This window comes from Peromyscus maniculatus, chromosome 9 (genome assembly GCF_049852395.1).
Source record: "Peromyscus maniculatus bairdii isolate BWxNUB_F1_BW_parent chromosome 9, HU_Pman_BW_mat_3.1, whole genome shotgun sequence".
Classification (NCBI taxonomy): domain Eukaryota; kingdom Metazoa; phylum Chordata; class Mammalia; order Rodentia; family Cricetidae; genus Peromyscus; species Peromyscus maniculatus.
In genome coordinates, this window is record NC_134860.1 from 52,234,079 (window position 1) to 52,255,371 (window position 21,293).

General features: G+C 55.4%; 2 protein-coding genes across 16 annotated transcripts in view; both read right to left on the minus strand.

Annotated features, from left to right (window-relative positions):
* Nucleotides 1–2,818: 2,818 nt before the first annotated feature.
* On the minus strand, nucleotides 2,819–12,948 carry Cdh24 (cadherin 24). The gene is made up of 13 exons (XM_042284864.2): nucleotides 12,805–12,948; nucleotides 11,051–11,368; nucleotides 10,587–10,881; nucleotides 10,331–10,450; nucleotides 10,087–10,254; nucleotides 9,724–9,911; nucleotides 8,963–9,216; nucleotides 8,110–8,246; nucleotides 5,708–5,829; nucleotides 5,504–5,615; nucleotides 4,585–4,842; nucleotides 3,145–4,148; nucleotides 2,819–3,062 (listed from the first exon to the last, which is right to left on the minus strand). The coding sequence occupies exons 2-12, from the start codon at nucleotides 11,249–11,251 to the stop codon at nucleotides 3,649–3,651; spliced, it is 2,355 nt and encodes a 784-aa protein (XP_042140798.2). The 5' UTR covers nucleotides 11,252–11,368; nucleotides 12,805–12,948; the 3' UTR covers nucleotides 2,819–3,062; nucleotides 3,145–3,648.
* An 830-nt stretch (nucleotides 12,949–13,778) lies between these two features.
* The window catches only part of Acin1 (apoptotic chromatin condensation inducer 1), a 46,556-nt gene continuing 39,041 nt past the window's right edge, over nucleotides 13,779–21,293 (minus strand). For 5 of the 15 annotated variants that reach the window (XM_006988492.4, XM_016006948.3, XM_076544999.1 and 2 more), the window contains 10 exons: nucleotides 19,555–19,597; nucleotides 18,392–18,525; nucleotides 18,142–18,294; nucleotides 17,025–17,163; nucleotides 16,597–16,742; nucleotides 16,201–16,308; nucleotides 16,000–16,107; nucleotides 15,569–15,893; nucleotides 15,317–15,417; nucleotides 13,779–14,672 (listed from right to left, as the gene is read on the minus strand). In XM_006988492.4, coding sequence (XP_006988554.2) covers nucleotides 14,352–14,672; nucleotides 15,317–15,417; nucleotides 15,569–15,893; nucleotides 16,000–16,107; nucleotides 16,201–16,308; nucleotides 16,597–16,742; nucleotides 17,025–17,163; nucleotides 18,142–18,294; nucleotides 18,392–18,525; nucleotides 19,555–19,597 — 1,578 coding nt within the window. In that variant the 3' untranslated portion in view covers nucleotides 13,779–14,351. The remainder of the gene's footprint in view (nucleotides 14,673–15,316; nucleotides 15,418–15,568; nucleotides 15,894–15,999; nucleotides 16,108–16,200; nucleotides 16,309–16,596; nucleotides 16,743–17,024; nucleotides 17,164–18,141; nucleotides 18,295–18,391; nucleotides 18,526–19,554; nucleotides 19,598–21,293) is intronic. The other 10 variants (XM_076544993.1, XM_042284865.2, XM_076545000.1 and 7 more) reach the window with 3 other exon arrangements.

The following is a 21,293-nucleotide window of genomic DNA, read 5'->3' on the forward strand; positions in this document are numbered from 1 at the left end:
CAGAGGACTACACTGGTGGTGCCAGCTAGCACATCTTCTGGTCTTCCTGACCTGCTTCAGGCTTCCCAGGGAGCCAGGACTTGGAGATTCAGGCATTCAGCTTCAGGAGAACCACTGCCCTCTCCCCAGGCTGGTCAGGAGGTGGGGTCTGAAGGAAGGCCATTGAAACTTTTCTCTTACCCCCAGTCCCAAGACTGACAGCTGCTTCTCCCTCTTCCTTGACCGTCTACACTTCGGATTAAGAACTCATTGACATTGGACTTACAGACTCTGAAATGGATTCTCCAAACTCTGGAGAGTTGGAAGGAAAGTCGGGGACCCTCAGAAAGAACAGAGGACTACAGAAAGTCCTCAGTACATGGGAACAGTTTGCAAGCCAGGGTGGAGTCTGGCTATTGGCCCTCACAGCAGCCTTCACCCCCTGCAAACTGCCCAGCCTTAGGGAGGAGATGTGGGTCTCCGGGGGTGATAACTGAAGGTCACGGACACTTGAGACCTCCTAGTACTGGAGAAGCAGCTTTGGCACAGGCATGAGTGGGTTCAGATTCATGGCCACTGATGTGAGTAGGTCTTACATCCAACTACGGGTGAGTGATTCAGGCCAGGTATCTGCACGTGAGTGTGGCAGGAGAGGCATGTGTGGTGACTCTGGAAGAGAAAGGAGCTTGAATAAGAGCAGCCCCTGCAGTCTGTGTGGCACAGTGCCAGCCTCTGCCCCCCCCCCCCTTTGTACACCTTGCACAGTGGAGAGCCACAGAAAAGAGGGGCTCGGGGCCGGGCTGGGCACCAGCCCATAACTACCCCTTACCGTCCTGGTCTGTTCTGAAGCTTTAGGGGCAGAGGGGTGGTCTGGGGCCTGTGGTGGGCATGTGAGCACAGAAAAGGCTGCTGTGAAGGTGTGCGCGTGTGTGCGCGTGTGTGCGCGTGAGTGTGTATACACAGCCCAATCCCGAGGTGTTCTCTACCACTCTTCCCAGACTAGACAAGGAGGCTAGAACCCTGAAAGAACAAAGCTTGCGTCTACTTCTTTTATCTTCTCTTTTTTTCTTTTCTTTTCTTTCTTTTCTTTTTCTTTTTTGAGTCAGGGTTCTCTGTGTAATAGCTCTGGCTGTCCTGGAACTAGCTCTGTAGATCAGGCTGGCTTCGAACTCACAGAGACCCACGTGCCTCCTGAGTGCTGGGATTAAAGGCGTATGCCTTTTTTGTGCGTTTTTAATTTTTTTAGATTTATGTATATGCGTGTTTTGTCTCCATGTATGTTCTGTACCACACACTGGCCTGGTGCCCGCAGGTCAGAAAAAGGATATCAGATCAAATCCCCTGGACACAGGGATGCTTGTGAGTCACCATGTGGACGCTGAGCATTGAACCCAAGTCTTCGGGAAGAGCAGCCAGCGCTCTTCACACCTGGGTTATCCACACTGCCCCCCCACACCCCCGTCCCCCGTTTTTAATGCATTGTTGGAGCGCCTCAGCGGGGTCAGTAGGACCAGGCAGGCAAAGTTAATGTCCCTTTTGAATGTACCCTTCTCAACCTGAGACTCGTCCAGGATCATTTTGTTCACCGTTCCAATACCTTTTAAAGGTTGAAGCAGCTATCGAGGTGAGACCAAAGGGCTGGCCAGAGAGCCTGCCTGGACTGCAGGACCCTGCCCTCTCTGATGCCCTGCTCAGCCTGCTGCGGCTTCAGTTTCCTGAGGCCCTGGAGGGATGGACACCTGCTCTTTGGCAGGCTTTTTAATGCAGCTTCAGCAGAGGGAATAACCAGTGACCGAGAGAGCGCTCTTGGCGTCCCACCGCCTGTTCGTTCTAAGTCAGCAGTTATGGAAGGCATGAGAAGGTTTGCTCCGGTCTGTGTGACCTTAATCTCAGCCCTCAGAGATGGAGGCTTGTCGTGAGTTCAAGGCTAGCCAGGGTTATACAGTGAGGTCCAGATCAGCCTGAGCTACATGGTGAGACCCAGTCTCTCTCTCTCTCTCTCTCTCTCTCTCTCTCTCTCTCTTTCTCATGAAAGCAGCTTTCTCCACACATTTAGTAGTGAAGGGTCACAAAGACCTGCTGGGACCCCACTTACTTCCTGGGTAGCCTGGAAAAGGCCCGAGACTTGTGCTGTTCCCCAAGCAGATGCCTCCTCTGCCTCAGGAGGTGAGCATGGAGGATGTTGGCAGTCCCAGCTAGCTGCCGCCCCACCTGATGTCGTCTACCCCTTAACCACTCACACCCTGCTTCTCTGATCTTCTTCTGTGCTCCATGGAGACTGAGACCTTCTGTGGGCTGGGGAGATGTGTGTGTGTAGAAGTGGAAGTGGGGGCCTCAATCAGTGTGGCTGTCCCACCACGGCCCATGCTTTATTAGTCCTCTAGGCCCAGGGCTGCCTTGCGGCTGGCCGGCTCCCCACCCACATTCTTGTGGTTACTAGTATGGCCCTCCCAACTGCCCTCTGCTTGGTCTCTTGTCTCCGCTCACTCTGTATCCCCCTTGTTCAATCTCCTCTTGCCAATCGCAGAGGTTCATTTCTTGAGACAGTTGGAGACAAATGGGGTGGACCTGAAGAGTTGGTGGTGGACAGGGAGACAGTCACTATCCTTCTGCTCCTCACACGGGCCGGTCCAAACACTCCTCTGAGAGGGTAAAGCCGGTACCTCCAAGAAGGAATGAGCTGGGAATGGAGAGTTTAGACCGCTTCCACCCTCGGCACAGAGGAAGCTCTGTCCGGAAAGCTGAGTGCAGAAACAGAAGCAGGCTCCTACTTTACAAAATAAAGTGTTTATTATGAAATTAGAGATGGAGGCCCCTCCCCTTCCTCCCTTTTCCCCTTCCCCAGCTGCCTCCCCTTTCTCTCCCCCCTCCCTTCCCTTCTGGGGCCTGAGAAGCACACAAGACAATGCTCAGAGCTGGGATGCCCAGGGCAGGCTGACAGCTGGGCAGAGCTCCAGGGAGGTGGCCACGTGGGGGCTGAAGCTCTTGCCCTGGGAGGTGAGCTGGCTTCCTTCTTCCTTCTGCTAGAAGCCAGTGGAGCCAGGATGAGGCCATGAGTGATGGATGGAACCATGCGGGCAGGTCTACAAGGAACGGAGAGCTGGTTTAGAAGCAGGGATTGGGAGAGCAGCCTTGGTCCAGCCCTTCCTGACCACGGACACTGACCTGGCACAGGGCATCTCCTGCAGTAGGGTGGGGCAGCAGTGGCTGGAAGATTCTCTTGCTTTTGGGATGGATAACAGGGATAAACAAACAAACAAAAACAACAAACCAAAAAGCCAGGGACTCAAAGAGGAGGGAGGAACATGTGGGCAGGAGACAGACAGAGAGCATGTGTGTGGGCAAAGGGAGACAGAGTCTGAGCGATTAGAATTTACTAGACAAAAACAGCCACAGAGTCACAGTGAGAACAGAGGTTGGGTCCGTTATAAAACCCAACCCCCGACAGTGGAGAATCACAGACAGGGATCTCTGGAGAAACACACAGACGGACTGAGGGGTGGGAGGTAAAAGGAGGGAGGGGAGGAGGAGGGACAGACACCTCGGGCCCCTGGGCTGCCCCCGCCTGCCTGGACCCCGTGGGGCTCACTCAGAGGGCCTGTGCACGCTGCCCCATGCCCCACCCACCGCAGCGCAGCGGCAGGGCCAGGGCCAGGGCCAGGGCCGGCCTCAGGGGGCCGGGGGCTCCTTGGCCCCATACAGCTCAGCCAGAGTGCGGAAGAGTGGACCCCAGTCGTCCAGTGGCTCGGTGGGGCCGGGGACACCGCCAGCCTCGCTGCCCGAGCCCAGGGAGCTGAGCGAGCCGCAGGAGGAGCCCCGGCCCTCGTAGCCGTAGACCTGCACCGAGTCGTACGGGGGCACACTGGGGTCCTCGTCCGCCTCGCGCAGCCGCAGCGCCAGCAACTGCGCCACATCGGCGGGGCCCGGCGGCCTGGGCTGGCGCGGCGCTCGGGTCCGCGGCAGCACGTCGCGGCGCCCCGGCGGGCCTGCGGCCGGAGGGGCAGCGCCATCCGGGTTCTGCAAGGCGGCGATGTCGAAGGCCTCGGTGTCCTCCTCTCCGCCGCCCTCGTCATCGTAGGTGATGATGTTCTCGCGGACGTCCTCCTCCTCCAGGACCATCAATGCCTCCTGCTTCTGGCGCCGCAGGGCCACGAAGAGCACCACCAGGGCTGCGGGAGAGCACACAGGCCGCCCAGCCGGCTGGTTCCCATGAGGGGCCAGAGGAAAGCCAGCCGGGGCAGTGTGGCCAGGGGCTGCAAGCCCTAGATCTGACCCTGGGCACACCTTGCTTTGATTTCTGCCATGGCCCTCTGCTTTGTGTGAATTTATGCAGGGGGGGGGGTTTATCTCCTTAGGTGTTTGAAAGGCTAAAATGAAACATCCGTGATGTGCCCAGCATCATCACACTTGACATGGAATAAGAGCTCTTTCCCTATATAAGGCTGGCGACTATCACGGATTTGCAGGTCTACTCTATGAGAACAAATGCTTTCTCTTGGACCCATCAGGTAGTGGAAAAACCCAGGCCGAAGGGGGTCATTCATGGCCTACGTCTAGACCTGCTTTCTCCCTCCCCACATCTTGTCCCACGGTGGCCTGACTCACCAAGCAGGGTGCCCATACAGGTGACGACGGCAAGCAGGGCCCCGGTGCTGAGACCGGTGGGTGAGAGCTGAGCCTCGGGCCAGCAGGATGCCATGGATGCCATGGAGCCATCGGGGCGGCAGCGGCACACGCTGACAGTCACCGTGGCAGTACTGCTCAGAGCCGGCTGTCCCCAGTCCCAAAGTTCTATAGGAACCAAGTAGGGGGCCTGGCGTGGTGGGGCAGGGCGGGAGGGTAGAAGCAGGCTGGCAGAGCCATCTGTGGGGAAAGGGAGGTGGGTGGGCACTGTGGTGATACAGTGCGTACCCTAGTAAACTTGCCTGAGGACCAGAGGACAGAGCCAGCCACGAGATTAGACACAGAGGTCAGGCAGTGGTGACACACACCCTTAATCCTATCACTCGGGAGGCAGAGATCTGTCTGGATCTCTGTGAGTTCAAGGCCACGCTGGAAACAGAGCCAGGCAGTGGTGGCACACATCTTTAATCCCAGTACTGGGAAGCACACACGCCTTTAATCCCAGCACGCAATATGGCTGGGCAGAGGAAGGTATATAGGGTTTGAGGAAACAGGAACTCACTCTCTTTAGGCCGAGGATTTCATAGAGGTGAGAACTAGAGGCTGGGTCTGTCCTCTGATCCTCAGGCAAGTTTATTAGGGTACACAATATATCACCACAGGGTACCTTCCCGTAGGGTTGGTCCAGCCCACAGAGCCAGCTTTCCCAGGTAAGGTTTATGTAAAGAACAGATAAGTGTCAACGATCCCCTACCTTCTGTTGGTAGATGGTTCCACAGGGAAGGCAGGGGCAGTCAGGCTGGGCCAGGGGTGTGGGAGGGGGGGGAGAGGAGGGAGACAGGCATGGGGGGGGGGGAGAAGAGGGAGACAGGCATGGGTGTGGTTGCAGAAGGCCACCCACCTCGGTTGTCCCGGACTGTGAAGTTGGCATCAGGGCCCACAGGACCTTGAAGGGAGACCTGGCTACTGTTGCCAACTTCGTCTCTGTCTAGAGCCCGGATGACCTGAATCAGCTGGGGAAGACGATGAAAGAAAGGCCTCTCAGTGGGCCTCTCTACAGCCGCCGGAGGCCTTAGGGTGCAACCCATCTACCTCAGCAGCTTACCTGGCCGGGGGCTGCAGAGTCACACACAAAAATGTCATAGGGCTCGGCCAGTTGGGGGGCATTGTCGTTTTCATCTAGGGTCTGGATGGCCACTTGCACACGGGAGGATTGTGCAGAGCTATCTGAAACCAGAATACCAACATATGTACACCATACACGCACATACAACATACATGGTCCAGAGGCATAGATGCCACACAGCATGCACACAGAGCAACATGAGGTAGCCTGTAATACACAAGCAGCACACCATGTTTTAAAGTGGGTAGAAGTATATCAAGTGCATATGTGTTCACACGGTACTTAAGATAGAGATATCATATAATACCCATGCAACAAATATACTGAATTGATGATGTACACACACAGCAAACTCATGCAAGATAAACCCAGCATGTGCATAAATGAAAGGTAAGCAGAAGGCACACACAAGGTGTGCAGATATAAACCAAGAAACAAAGTCATACTATACATGTAATATGTGAGTGTTAAAAACAAATCAAATACACACAAAGCAGAGACGAACGTTGAGTGAAGCATTAACCCCCATCCTACCTGGCCCAGAGAATGAGTTTTCATGTACATGTAGAATGGAGATACACACACACACACACACACACACACACACACACACACACACACACAGCATCAAAGGTCTGGGAAGCTGTAATACTGTGATCTGTATCACTGAGAGCTGACCTTGTACAGTTAAGAGCTCCTCACAGGGTGCAGAGCTTAGAGCTCACCCTATGTGGCTCTCTAGCATTTTCTTACTTTGTTTCTCATTCTCAGTGGCATTCAAGAGAGAATGCTAAGTGTACTGCGCGTCCCGATTCCTTGAGTCTTTTCTCTAGGACGAGGGAGAGCTGGCTGGCCCTAGTGTAAGGGGCTGAGTTCACCACTTGGGGCAGGGCAGGCTGTACCGGCTGCCTGGCCCTAAGGTCGGAAATATCGAGACAGAATGAAGGAGTCTTTCACTGCAGTAGGGGCCATGAGCCACTAGCCAATATCAGGGTGGGCGGTAAGAACAGGATTTGGCAAGGGTTCGAGAACACAGTGGGACACACACACACACACACACACAGAGCTACAGATAAACAAGCAACCAGACACAATGCCGTAATGTATGTAATACACACTCATACACATAAAATCATTTCTACAGATACGCTTGCAGCTACAGACACACACACTACTGCCAGAGAGAATACAGCCTCACAGACAGAAGCAAACACAAATACATTAACACACGTGACGAGCAGGAAGGCGGAGGAGATAAGAGCTCACACTGCAAACCGACCAGGTCAGACGCCTCTGCCGGTCATTTTCTGTGTGACTTTGGGAAGTGACTTAACTTCTCTTTATCTGAGTTCCCTCCCGTGGAAGCAGGGGAATCATCAGATCTCCCCCATCAAGGTGTAATAATTAAACGAGTCACTCCATTTTTGGTACTTAAAATAGTACCTAATACACAATAAGCAGTAACCCATCTGTCCACAAATCCTCACACATACAAAGTATCACCTATAGCTACTCGTGTACACCACTATACACATTCAATCACAAATACCACAAATATAATTCTATGCAAACACAAAAAAGTGTGAACACATATTGCATTATAGATGTATGTCACAAGTATATGTACACACACACACACACACATATATATGTATGTATTTATATTCAAGATAGGGTCTCATGTCCCTCAGGCTGGCCTTGAACTGATTCTCCTGCCTTAAGCCTCCCTAGTGCTGACATTACAGGTGTGTGCCACACAGCTGTATGCTTTACACATATGAATTATATCCATTCTTGAGTACATGTCCATGTGTCCACACACATACAGCTCTTTGTTGACATGTACTGACATCTATACACAGAGCCATAACGCTGATGTACAATTTAAAAACAGCAGGAACGTGAGTCGAGGGCATAAGGGGTACTTACAGAAGGGAGTGTTCCTGTCTCTCCAGGGCAGAGAACTGAACCAGGTGCTGGTGTTGGTGGGGGGCACCAGAGAGGCTCCATACATGGAGCCGGCACACGTCCCCTACTTCAGCGTGTGGGGGCAAGTCCCTGCAAATGTCCTAGAAGGGTTCCCTTTTGGGGGGCTGCTGACACACCCCTACACAGTCCTTTTCTGGCCCTGAGCAGTTTGTTAACCCACAGGGCGGGAGGTCTAGTCTCAGGCTGAGCAAATGAGGAGAGGCATGAGTGTCAGGTAGGGAGACTGCTTAGGCAGGCAGGCCCTCTCCGCCTGTTCCACGGTGAGGCTCCAGGCTGCCGGCCAGGAACTGAACAGACAGGGGGCCACGGCTGTCACTTCCCCTCCCCACCCACATTCAGGGATGGCTCTCTGCCAGAACGCTGCCGTCTCCCGAGGGCCCGGGACTCCTCACCCAGCTCTGTGGCTAGCACGGTGAGGTTGTGCCAGACCCGAGCCTCGCGGTCCAGGAGCACCGCTGTTCGGATAGTGCCATCTTCGGGCTCGATGGAGAAGCAACGCTCTGGATCCGAGTAGGGGAGGATGGAATATCTAGAGAAAACGGGACGGATGGGGGAGCTGCCACCTCTCCGGCTCCCCTTTCCTCCCTGAGCAGAGCCTGAGCAACCACTCAGAGCCGCTGGTCAGGCCGGAGTTCCCTGGGAGCCCCTAAGAGTTAGGGGGACGGATGTGATAGGAGCGTTACAAGGAGAAACACTACCTATGTTTCATCCCTGCTCTGCCTCAGACCAACTGGGTGACCTTGGGGGAAATCATTTGACCTTGTTTAATCAACTGCAAAATGGGAATGACACCAGCACCTCCCCTCACGGAGCTGTGTCAGGGATGCGGGTCTGGAAGGTGGAGGAGCAGTGGTTCGCAAGGTAGACCACGCCAAAGCTGGGAACCGGCTGTCACTCCCAGTGGGCACGCCACTTGGCCACTCACGGTTGGCCTCTAAAACAACTGGCGACGACGACGGCCCCTACTTCATGGGGACCTTGTGAGAATTAAATGTTATGGAGTGGGTAACATGGGAAGCGCTCAGGGTGTGATCAGCAGAGAGCCATTTATCAAACGAGAGTCCATTTGCTTGTATGGCCACTAGGGGGCGCCACCCCTGGTCCACCCAGGGAAGTAGGTGGAGGGTTGGGTTGTGGTTAGTCAGGCCTGCCGACCAGCATGGGAAGTGAGACCTTGGCCAAGGGATAATGATTTGCCCCAAAGATGGCACATCCTGTCCCTCCCCAGCTCACAGTCCAGCTAACCTGATTGGGCTGGCCGGGGAGTCCAGGTCACTGGCGGAGATCTGGCCCACCAGGGTCCCAGGAGCCTTGTTTTCAGGTACCGCCAGGTGGTAGGTGGCCTGGGTGAAGGCAGGCGGCTCTGGGGCATCCTGCACCGCCACTCGCACGGAGGCCACGTCCTTGAAGGGACCCCGGCGCAGGTAGGCGGGGTCGATGAGTGTGTTGGTGGCTTCCACCCGGAAGGTGTAAGAGCGGCGGGTCTCGAAGTCCAGGGGCTATGATGAGGGGAGACAGAGAGCGATGGATTGGAAGAGGGTGGGCCCAGCTCACAGGCGCAGCAAAGTCTCTTCACCATGTGCACCTTAGTGTCGGGGGAGGGGGGGGGCACGGGAGAGGTGTGGCCTCAGTGGTCATGGTAGGTGGGTGAACTCTGCAGAGCTGTTCTCAGCCCCACTGGAGACTTAAATAACCTCGAGACGCTCACGCCCCCTTCTAGCCTTCCGAACCTCATCTAAAAGGTACGACGATCACTACGACCTCCGAGTTCTAACACAGGGGTCCTAAGCATGGTTCTAGGAAACCAGTTGAAACTATGGCCAGGGGTGGGGTAGGAGCGAGGTATAAGTGAGCCTCTGCGGCAGGAGCTCTATTGCCGTCGTTTGTTTTTTTTTCTTGGTGCTAGGGATGGAATCTCAGCCTTTGGGCGTGTTAGGCAAGCTCCCACCACTGAGCTTTCCGCCCCCAGCTGAGCCTGCGGGTGTTCGAGGACGGAAGGGGCTAACCTTCCGGACAGTAAGGAGCCCGTCCTGACCCTGGGAGTCGGTGCTGATGCTGAAGGCCTCTGAGCCTTCCCCATCCAGGATGCTGTAGGCCATCAGGGCATTGTCCCCCAGGTCGGGGTCCTGGGCCTTGAGCCGGCCCACCAGGGTTCCCGGTCCAGCTGTCTCCACCACAGAGAACTGGTACAGACCTTAGGGGAACAGGCAGGGGAGATGTGTTCTTAGAGGTGCCTCCAGCCCTCCTGCGCCCCCCCCCCAGCACTTCCTTTCTCCAGGGTCTAGCTGGGGTGGGACCGAGGAGGGATGGCTTCTCTAGAAGCCGTGGGGCAGGGCAAAGGACTGTATGGGCAGAGACCGCCCTCTTACTCTGAGGGAACTTGGGGGGGTTGTCGTTGACATCACTGAGGGTGACGGTGACTGTGGTGCTTCCCGACAGCCCCCCCATGTGGCCACCCATATCCTTGGCTTGGATCACCACCAAGAACTCCTCTTGGGTCTCCCGGTCCATGTTGGGGATGGCTGTGCGAACCACTCCTAAGGGAGAGACACTGGGTCAGGGCTGTTTGTCCCCAGGGCGGCCCCACGACGAGGTTCCTGGGCCCGTTCTCACCCGTCTGGGGGTCCACGGAGAAGAAAGGCAGTCCATCCAGCACAGTGTATACCAGTTTGGCGCTGTTCCCATAGCTGGGGTCATCGGCGTCGTGAGCAGTCACTTGGATTACGGACGTCCCTGCGGGAGAAGAGTAGGTTGAGGGATCCCCAGATGTGAAGAAGGCTGAGTTAAAGGGGTAGTTCTAGGGTAGACAACAAAAGGGGCAGGGAGGGTGAAGGAGCTCCGGGGGAGCATCCAGAGCTGGGGCGCTCACCCACGTTAGACATCTCGGGCACAGTGGCATGGTAGGGCCCGAGGGGAAACACAGGCGGATTGTCATTGATGTCTTGCACTTTGATGATGAACTCTGATGGGGGCTCCAGGGGCCGGTTAGAGGCTCGGTCCACCGCTTGGGCCAGCAGCACGTACTGTGCTTTCTCCTCCCGGTCCAGGCTCTTGGTCACGTGGATATTGCCCGTGGCCTCATCAATCACAAACACAGTGCCTGCCCCCTCCCCGGTCAGCAGGTACTTGGTACGGCCCTCACCCCGGTCAACATCTGAGTGCAGCTGTAAGAGTCAGAGGAGATGGCAGGAGAGGCTCCGGGCGAGACCGGGTTTGGGGTGAGTGTTAGGGATGCGAGGGGACCAAGGTCACTGCCGAGTGATGGGGTTACAGGGCAGGGTCTAAGGGCCTGACAGACCAGACAGAGAAGACACGGGAAAAGCTGATCCTTACCTTGCCAATAAGGACGGGCTCTGGACCAGAATATTCCTCAATGACAAAGAACTGGTTCCAGACCCAGCTCCTTCGGGTCCGCAGCAGGGTAGGACCTGAGTGTCCCCGGGACCCTGCCCAGGCCGGGACCGGAGCTGCCAGGCGCCCCATGCAGCCCCAGCCACCCAGCCAGGCCAACAGGAGCCGGACAAGGCCCCACATGCTTGTAATCCAGCCAGGGCTCTTGTTCACTGGCCCCAGGTGCTGAGGCCGGCCAGGGCCAGGTGGCCCATGAGCTGGTCTGGGAAGATGCGTTGAGGCTACCCCATGGATCCACACCTGTGGGACAGGTAGCGAGCGGCTCAGGGTCAAGGAAAAGTCTAAATCCTACTCCCCTCCCAAATTAGACACCGAAGCCTAGGTCTCTAAGAAAGCAGACACCCACGGCCCAGAACCCAGTCCGAGACAGACAGTGATCCCTCCACCCAGCTCTGCCTGGATTCACCTCCAGCCCTCCAAGCCCATAAATCTCAGGGCAGTCAACTCTGGAAAGCTGGGGAGGAAGAAGCAAAGGGGACGGATGCTGAAGGGATGTGGAATTTCAAATCCTGTCCTGTCCTTCAGCCTTGGGCACAGAACTAGGGTGCTAGAGAAGGTAGGTGGGCTGACAGCGAAGGACTAAAAATCAAGAGGTTGGATTCACTGACACGTAGCCGTCCTTATCCACAGGGTCAGGTTGGGACTTAGAACAGCCCCCCCCCCCAACCCCACCTATCCAGATTGCCCCCAGCCCACCCGGCCAGCTGCAGTCTTTAAGGGGAATTGGTCTAACGGAGCAGAGTGAGCTGGAAGAATTGGGAGCGGGGCTGCAGGCGGTGCAAGGAGACTGAGGGGAGCTGAAGTGGAGGCTGATCCGGGGGCCAGAGACAGTGGTTGAGGGCTCGGGATGGAGAATCAGGAATGGTCTGGCAGACAGGGAGAGCAGATGAGAGAGACAGATCACAGAGACAGAAGGGCGGCAAGAGAGAAGCAAAGACATCAGGGAGGCAGCCTGGGTATCTGGAAGGTAGAAAAGGAGTCCTAGGTACTGGGCATGGGAACTGGTGGGGCAGAGGAGCGGTCAGGCTGCGTGTGTGTGTGTGTGTGTGTGTGTGTGTGTGTGTGTGTGTGTGTGTGTGTGTGATCAGGCCTCGGGAACTTCATTCTGGTAGAGTAAGCTACCAGGAGCAGTAGAGAGAGGTAGGGAGGGGCTGCGGGAAAGGAGCTAGAGAGAGGACCCTTCCCATTTCTCTCCCTTCTCCTGAAGGGGCCCATGGTCAGGTAGCTGCGCCCCTCCTTCTCCGCCCCCCCCCCAGCAGACGTACACACCTGACAGGCCGTTTGCTCCCCAGAGAAAAGAAGCCAGAGGGCAGCAGGGGACCAGGGAGACAGGCGGGACGAAGAGGAGAGAAGGAAGGAAACAGGAGCGGGCAGGAGGACAGCAGGAGGAGGAGAGGAGAGCAAGGCAATGGGAGAGGGAAGGAGAGCGGGAAAGGGGAAAGGGGAGCAAGGTAGAAGAAGAAAAAGGCAGAAGAGATGGGAAGAGACAGGACAAGAGGGAGAGAGAAGGGGCAGAGAGGCGGAAGGGTGAAGAGAAATCCGGAGAGGTGTGTAGGAAGGGAGAGAGCAGAGCGCGGGAGAACCGAGCCGGTACGGCTCGCAGCCAGAGCGCACCGCAAGCTGCGGGGCCCCCCGCTGCCCCCGCGAGGATTCCCGACCCGGGCAGGCGCCCTTACCTGGCACTGCCAAGGGGCTCGGGACTGCGAGCAGCGCCCCGCCCGCCTCCGTCGTCGGCTGCTCCCCGGGGCGCAGCCCCGAGCGGATCCAAGCCGGCGGCGCCGCGGCTCCGCTGCAGGTCTGAGCGGCCCCGGCGAGAACAAGGGAGCGAGACGGAGGGGGCGGGGGAAGGAGGCTCCGCCTGCGGAGGAGAGGCGGCTCGCGCGGGAGAGGAGAGCCCTGCCTCCGACCCTCCCCGGCCAGTCCCCGCCCCCGCGGCTCCCGGGCTGCGGGGCGCATACAGATGCGAGCGAGGCCCCTCCCGGGCCGGCCCGCAGCGCGGCCGGGTACCCGGGCGGGACGGCCGGGCTGTTCCGAGGGGTCTGGCGGAGGGGGCCCCACAGGCCCCGAGCGCGAGCGGCCAGCACGGCACCTGCGGAGGCACGCCGTGAGGTGGGGCCCCGGGAGAGAGCACTGCGGGCCCCGGCTTCGCGCGTTGGGTTGGGGTACGGCTGCGAGGCTGCTGCCGCCTCGGGGTCTTGTGCACATCACAACAGCGAGTGGAGTCGGCTAGGGCGAGCTTAAGGGCGGCAGGGGAAGCGGCGGCGGTCTAGGGAGCTCGCCAGAGACAGGGGCACGACACCGGTGGGGAGTGAATCTTTTAGGAAGCTCTTTGCAAGGATCTAGTCTAGAGTGCTTGCGCCCCCTGGTGGCAGTTGTGGGACGAATCTTGTGGGTGACCGTGCCTAATTGTGCAAGGGGCTGGGAAGCCGACCCTACCAGCTGTTAGGGCCCTACAGAGGAAAACAGGACACACTATTTCCCAGAGTGAAGAAGACGTCCAGCTTTGGGTTGACTAGAGCCAAGTGGGGATGAGGATCCCTGAGGGAGGCGGCTGCTCCAGAAGAATGCAGAGGCCCACCATGCATGCTCATGGCCATTCAACGCCCCTCTCACCCAAAACCCTTCCCAAAGAAAGGCACTCAAGTACTAGTTAAAACTAAGTCAGATTTTTATTTTTTTTCCATAGACCACATCATTTAATAATAAAAAAAATAAAAATAAAAATTGAACAAAAGGAAAAGGTGGATATAAAGTGGAACCAGAGGGCAAGAGGCCGCAGGACAGAAGAGGCTGGGAACTGCAGGGGCCCTGGGACTCAGGAGGAGAGGCTGATTCAGCTCATAGGTGACCCAGTCCCGGCCCCGGCTGTTCCCAGAAGGCTGTGTGAGTACCCAAGGGAGGTGGAAAGCAGGATGGAGGGGATGAGAGGTCTGGGGCACTTGGCTATTCCTTCCCACGTCTGGCCAAACCCTTCCCTCCATAACCTAGCTCTTCCCTCTCAGACTTCATAGGAAGAGAGGCGGCGGCTAAGTTCCCAGAGTCAGGCTGGGGAGGGAGGTTGCCACTGCTCCATTGGGGCTGTGGGGATGGGTGGCAGTTACAGTTCAGCAATGGTGTGCAGACCCTTGGTTCCGGGCGGTGGTGATTGTACCTATCCCTCTGTGGCCTTGACCCTCCCAGGGCAGAGTGGCAGGTACCTGCAGCTCTCCTAGTGTTCTCTAAGCTAGCGGCGCCCACCCCGGTCCCGTACAGGTGTGCTTCGACTCCGGCTTCTGCTGTGGCGCTTGGCGTCTCTGCGATCCCTCTCCCTGCCCCGGTCTCGGTCTCGTTCCCTCTCGCGGTCTCGGTCCCCCCTGTCCCGCTCTCGCTCCCTGTCCCGCTCCCTCTCCCTGCTGTGCTCTCTCCGTTTCTCCCGTTCTAGCTGTCGGGTGCGTTCCCGCTCAGCTTCCTTCTCCCGCTCCTTCTGTTCTTCCTCCTCTCGTTCCTTTCTCCTCTTCTCCCGCTCCTTGGCCCGTTCAGCCTGCTCTGCCTCCTTCTGTACAATCTGCAGTCAGGCGGGAGGGCAGAGAGAGAAAGGACATCAGTCCACACCTGAACCCCTAGCTCAGGTCACTGTCAGTGTTGCTGTTCAACAAGAAGAGGGCAGGCATGGGGGGTGAGCTGTGCCCTTTTATACTGACAGGGGCTACCACCATCCAGGTGCGTCTCTTTGCTATTTCCCTAGCTTTCATCACTCTAGATGCAAACAAATCTGAGTAGCATTTAAGCCCAAAATTCCCCCGATTCTAATTCCCAATATTTAAGGGGCCAGCAAGATGGCTCACTGTATTAAAGCCTTGTTGCAAAAGCCTGACAACTTTCACCCCTGAAATCCCTAAGGATGGAAGGAGAACCAGTTCCACAAAACTGTCCCCGACCTCCATATGAGCACATGGCAAGCATTTACCCCCTCCCTTCCAGCAGCTACACTAAGAAAATGCTTTCACATTCTCATGAAAAAGCAATTCTAGACATTACGACTTGTATAAAGACTTTGTAAAACATGCATTTCTTAGCTAGTAAGTCAAGTTCCAAGAACATCCTCGGCCAATGCCGGGCCATCTCATCTCCACAGTCCCATCAATCTCCTGGGTGCAGTGACCACCTCCAGCTTTATTTTACCACTCCCCAGCCAAGGACAGCACTCACCTGGCTCTCAGTCAGTGGGAGCCAATAGATGCAGGGAGCTGCCTTAGTCTTACGGAAAAGGTCATCCAGCAGTTTAGCAGGAGGCTCCTCCTGAGCCTTTTCTGTGGTGGGAGGAAATCACCATCAGATGCATAAAACCCTCCGACCCAACCCGTCTGGGTCTCTGTCCCTCCAGCCAGGAGACACGAGCACCCACCCACCCACCTCCCCACCCCTCCCACCCTCCCTCCCTCCCTCCTCCCAGCTAAGCACCTTTCTTCTCGCTCTTCTTCTCTTTAGACTTGGCACGCTCTTTGCGGCGGCGGTCTCGGGACCGTGACCGGGAGCGGGGCCCCTCTCGAACTTTGTCCCGGTCCCACTCCCGCTCAGACCGCGTTCTCTCCCGCCGTTCCATTTCTCGCTCCCGCTCTGCCCACTGCTCCCGGACAGCGCGTTCCTGCTCGCGCTGCTCTGCCCGGGGGTGGGGTGGGGGCTGCACTGGGGGTGGGGGCGGGGGGTGCAGGGGCCTTGGTGCTCCCTGATCCTCTGTCTTAGTTTCCGAAGGCCGATCAACCAAGAGTCCCCGGTGATAGTCCAGCTGTGGCAGAGGGACGAGGACAGGGACAAGGACAGGGAGGACAATCTTAGCGACTGAGTTGGGGGACACCTCAGAACCCATTCCTCCTTCCCTTTAGCTTCCTCACCTCGTCCTGCTCAGCATAGTCAGCACAGAGGAATTTGGGGTTGGACTGGGGCCACTTGACCCCATGGAGAGCTGTCCGGGTGGCCACGGCTTCCTCTACTGTTGAGTACTGGTGAGGAAGAAGCAGAGGCACAGGCACCTCTAGTCGTCTCCACCCTACAATGCTCTCCCACCCGCCATACCAGTCAGCTCTCCGCCTCACCGTTACAAAGCAATGAGATTTGATCTTGTCAATCCAGAAGGCCTCTTCGACCAAAGTTCCCGTCCGCCCCAGCAACTCCTTCAGCTGGCCTAACGTGAAGGGACGAACCTGCCAAGGAAAATGAACTTTCAGGGTCTTAAGAAGGTCAGCACACCTAGACATCTAGCACTGAGATTTCCCCAGCGGGGCTGGAGAGATGGTTCAGTGGTCATGAACACTGTTTCTTTTCCAGAGGGCCCAGGCTTGAGTCCCAGCATTCACACACGGACGCTGAGAACTGAACTCAAGCCCTCTTGGAGAGCACTACACTCCTAACTGCTGAGATCTCTCTCTAGCTCCCACCCCAAGTGTAAACCCTCAAGAAAAGGAGCCCACACTATGGGAACCATGACTTACCAAGTTGGAGATATGGACAATGTTACTGATCTTGCCCCTGGGTGGGGAGGGCACCTGTGCAGTCCGGACTGGGTCATCAATTGTAATGGAAACTCCAGACTTCTGCTGGCTAATGGACCTTCGGGTTAAGGTATCTCCTAATGTTACTGGAGAGAGAGCACAAGAGCAGCTTACAGGAGGCCCCTGCTGGCTCACTGCCCAGGGATCTATCGCACCGCTCCCTTGAGTTATCCTCTGCTCAGCAGCCCTCTCCCATCTCCCAAGTACAAGGGCAGACTAGTCTCATCGTGGAGATTTGAACATCCTAAGACTCAAACCCAGTTCAAAGCAGTACCGGGAGATGCCAGGCACAGGAAAACAGGTAAGGCAGAAAGCATCAATGCCCAAATGTGCTTTGAGAATTCAGACGGCAGTTACGCCTCACCCACCTTTCTTTACTTCCTGCTCCACAGGTGGGGGCAAGGCCACCTCTACCGACACCTGGGGAGGTCCAGGGGGTTCTGCTTCAGGCTCCTTCTCTTCTTCCTCTTCCCTCTGCCCATTCTCCTGGCCCTCTGCAGGTACCACCTGTCAAGACAGCAGGAGGCAGAGGTGGTCTGTCACCACGCTGCCATATTCTCTTCAGACTCGGGCTCCCAAAGACAGTAGTAGTATCAACCTCACACATTCCTTCCACCGAGGGAGGTTATTCTCGGTTAACTCTCAACTCTTGTTTTATATGTGTTTTGAGACAGGATCTATGGAGTCCTGGCTGTTCTAGAGATCCAGACTGGTCTTGAATCCAGAGAGCTCCTTGCCTCTGCCTCCCTGGAATTAAAGCCATGTGCCACCATGCTTGGCTAAAACACTTTTACTGAAAACAAAAATAAACTTTTAATTATTTGTGTGCCTACATACAAACAGGCAATAGCCTCTGTGGAAGTCAGAACAACTTTAGGAGCTGGATCTCTCACATGGGTCCTGCAGAGGGCTGTTAAGGCCCCTTTACCCACTGCAATCCTGCTGGCCTGGACTTTTTTTTCTGCATGAGGCAAGAAGTTCAACTATTTTGTCTTTAGTTTTCAATTCTGGTACTGTGGCACAGGCTGCTGAAACAAGAGTAAATGAATTGGTGTGGTTGTGTTCTAATAAAATGTTCTTTGAGCTGAGTGGTAGTGGTGGTGGCGGCGGCGGCGGCGGCGGCGGCGGCGGCGGCGGCGGCGGCGGCGCACACCTTTAATCCCAGCACTCGGGAGGCAGAGCCAGGCGGATCTCTGTGAGTTCGAGGCCAGCCTGGGCTACCAAGTGAGTTCCAGGAAAGACCTCAAAGGTACACAGAGAAACCCTGTCTCGGAAAACCAAAAACCAACCAAACAAACAACCAAACAAACAAAAAAAACCCCACGTTCTTTGCAACTGGCAATGTCTGGCATAGCACGAGCCCAGACTGTCTATCAATTAACCCAGCCCTCAGCACAGGAGTTTCCTTCTAGGACTTTACCTCAGCTCCTCAGCGGTGCTCTTACCTACTGCCTCACTCCTGATGCTGGGGTGCAGTACTTTTACCTGAGTGACTGTCCGGCATATTTTCAGTCCTTTGTCGTGGGTTCCATCGTCACCATTACGCTCTGTCTCATCCTCAGAGATTCGGGAGTCGTCAGCATGAAGATCCACAACAGCCTCCTGCCCCGCCAGGGGTTTGATGTCGGGGATGAGGCTCTGGGACACAGACACCCCCGCTACCCCGTTACACTGGGCCCGTGTCCACTCCCATCTCCACGTCTTCTCCTCCCGCCCCTGGCCCCTCCCACCTCACCTTGAGTGACTCGGTCGTGATACTGATGGAAGGCTTCTTCTGTGTGGTGGCTGTGCTGGCTCCCCAACGTCGTTTTCGACCAGGCTGGCCCCCCTCTGTGTCACTGTTTCCAGCTTGCACCCCCTTGGTAGCTGCTGTCCCCAAGAAATAGGACCCAACAGTTAGATGGCCTCCGGCTCCCTGCTAGCTCAAACCAGAACACTTATAAATTGCTTTTGGCTGGAATTTTAGTAAAAGGTTAAGAAAATATTTTTCTTGGGGGGCTAGGGGACTAAGGTTTAAGGGTAAACAAAAACGTTCTATCTTCCTTATAGATGAAAAGGATTTGTCTGTAAAAGAGAAGGGGGTAACTAGCTGGACTAACACTCAGACAAGAGCACATTGTGAAACTGGGAGCTTCTATGACGTCTCATACACTTTTGCAATGGAGTTGGGTATGGTGACAAACACCTTTAATCCCACCACTTGACAACACAGAGGAATATCTGAATTCAAGACCAGCCTAGTCTATACAGCAAATTTCAGGCCAACCAGAAAACACCACTACCACCACCACGCGAGTTCCTCAGTGGGAAACAGTAAAAATTACTGTAAGAAGCACAATCATTTCCTAGATGCGTGTTAGAATAAAGTATAAAATGGTAAGCATTATCTGGGAGAGTCTCTCTGACTTACAAATTCAAGACCAGAACCCGATAGAACAACATTCCTCTAAGAGTCAGGAACAGAAGCAGATGCCTGTAGTCCCAGCTCCTTGAGAGGATGTGGCTGGTCCAGCCTGCAGCCGGCCTGGTCTACATAGCAAAGAACTTGTCTCAAAACTAAGTAGTAGGAAGAGGATAGACTGGAACTGGTCTGAGGCACAGCACTTTCCTTAAATGTGGTTGGAGCCAAGGAAACTGCTGTGGTATTGCTTGCCTAGCATGTGCAAGGTCCTGGATTCGATCCTCAGTAACACACGCACACCCATACATACAGGTAGCTGGGGAAACAACGGGATTGGTTCAAGGGGAAGAGGAGCCTACATGTGTAGGGAAGGCTTGGTAGGTGGAGGGCAGGGGAGAACTGCCCCCCACCAAGAACGCTACGGGGTAGAAATGGGATTCTATCTGTCTGTGAACAGTTTTTTATAACTTTTGCCAGGGATTTGGGGCCAGACTTACAGACAACGGAGATTTTCCTCTTGAATGATTTGGGCATCGAACTCTGTATGGAGAAGATAAGGAAGAGAGAGAGAGACACCCCACAGAGAGGGGGAAGGAGGTTAAATGGGGCAATCTTAGCACACATGCCAAAGACACACAGAGACAGAGAGAGAGACACCAACAGAGACCAAAACAGAAGCAGCAAACGGCAAAAAACGAAGCAGAATCAATGCAAGTTAGAGGAAAACTTAAAACCAAACATCATAGGGAAGCTCGTCTATCCCATTTCACACCAGAGTATTAGCTTTACCAGAAATAAGCTGGAAGAGAACTCCACAACCTCCCAGCTATTTATCTTTTGGGTTCTTTTTTGAGACAGGGTCTCACTATGTAGCTTAGGCTGGCTTCAAACTTGCAGTGATCCTCCTGCCTCAGCCTCCCAAGAGCTGGGATTACAGGCATGAGCCACCATGCCCGGCTCCCTCCCAGCCCTTTAAAGCTGCTGATCATGCTCTCTTCAACTGTATCTAAGGGGTGAGGACACCAAACCCAACGACCTATGGTCAGACAGAAAATCAACTCCTGAGATGGCCACTTCAACAACTTTCCTCTACTCCATGCCCAGTCTGACATCTTGACAGGATCTGGGATGCTTGAAGGCCACCCAGACCACCACCACCATGGAGGGAACTCCTGAGCCAACAGCTAGCAGAGCACTGAAAGGTATCTCCTATGTAGGGAGGCTCTGGTCAAGGGCAGGCAGCCTCAGGGAAAGCTTCAGCACCTCCAGCTACCTACCATCCTCACTACAGCACAGCCTAACGCTACCCTTCCAATAAGACTCCAACCCCGGGGCTCAGACCAAGGACCAAAACCGAAACCAACCCCAGGAGACAGATGTGGGCAAGCCTCTTCCCAGACACTCAGGGGGAGCAGTATTATAGACAGAGCGTGTGTGTGTGTGTGTGTGTGTGTGTGTGTGTGTGTGTGTGTGTGTGTGTGGCACACTTTTAGATTTAGGTGCTTATTTCTGGAAAAACTAAGACCGTCCTTCCCCCACCCTTCTAAAGGGCAGGGCAGAACCCTCTTAACCTTCCCCACCCGCCCCCAGACCCGCCTGTATCATCTAACCAAGTCTCCTTGGTCTGTTAAGGGCCAGCCTGATCCCTAGTTGGGCTGCTCGTGATGGGTAAGTTAGTGAGAAAGGGGGGAAAAAAAAGTCTTAATTAAAACAAGAAAAACACGAACCAAATAAATAAACCCAACAAAGAAATCAGAAAAATAAAGAAAAGATTAAAACAACAGATTAAAGGAGAAGTAGAAAATAAAGAATGAACTAGGAATATGACAAATGTTCCAGGTACCATCTCACACCTGGGATCTTCAGTTCAGCCAATCGCACCTCACTGTGTACTGTATCTAGTCAACCGCCGGTCCAATCAGAATGGGCCCTCCCTGCTAGGCGCTGTGCAATTGGTGGGGGGTTGGGTTGGCAAAAAAGGTGGGCGCACGGCGTGGTAGTCAGCGCGGCACTGCCAGAGTCCTCCCAGGGGCGCAGGGGGGGCGGGAGGGAAACGTGTGGGGGGACGCTGCCCAGTTTCCAAGATGTCAAGACAGTTCACTGGCGATGGCCAGCCTCAGCGAGGGGCAGAGGGGGAATGGGGGCAGAACATCAGTCCTGGCCCTGTAGGGCATCATCTTGTAGTCCCTGGTGAGATGGCCTCTGAGTAGCAGGGATGCTCCTTGCCTTTTATGAG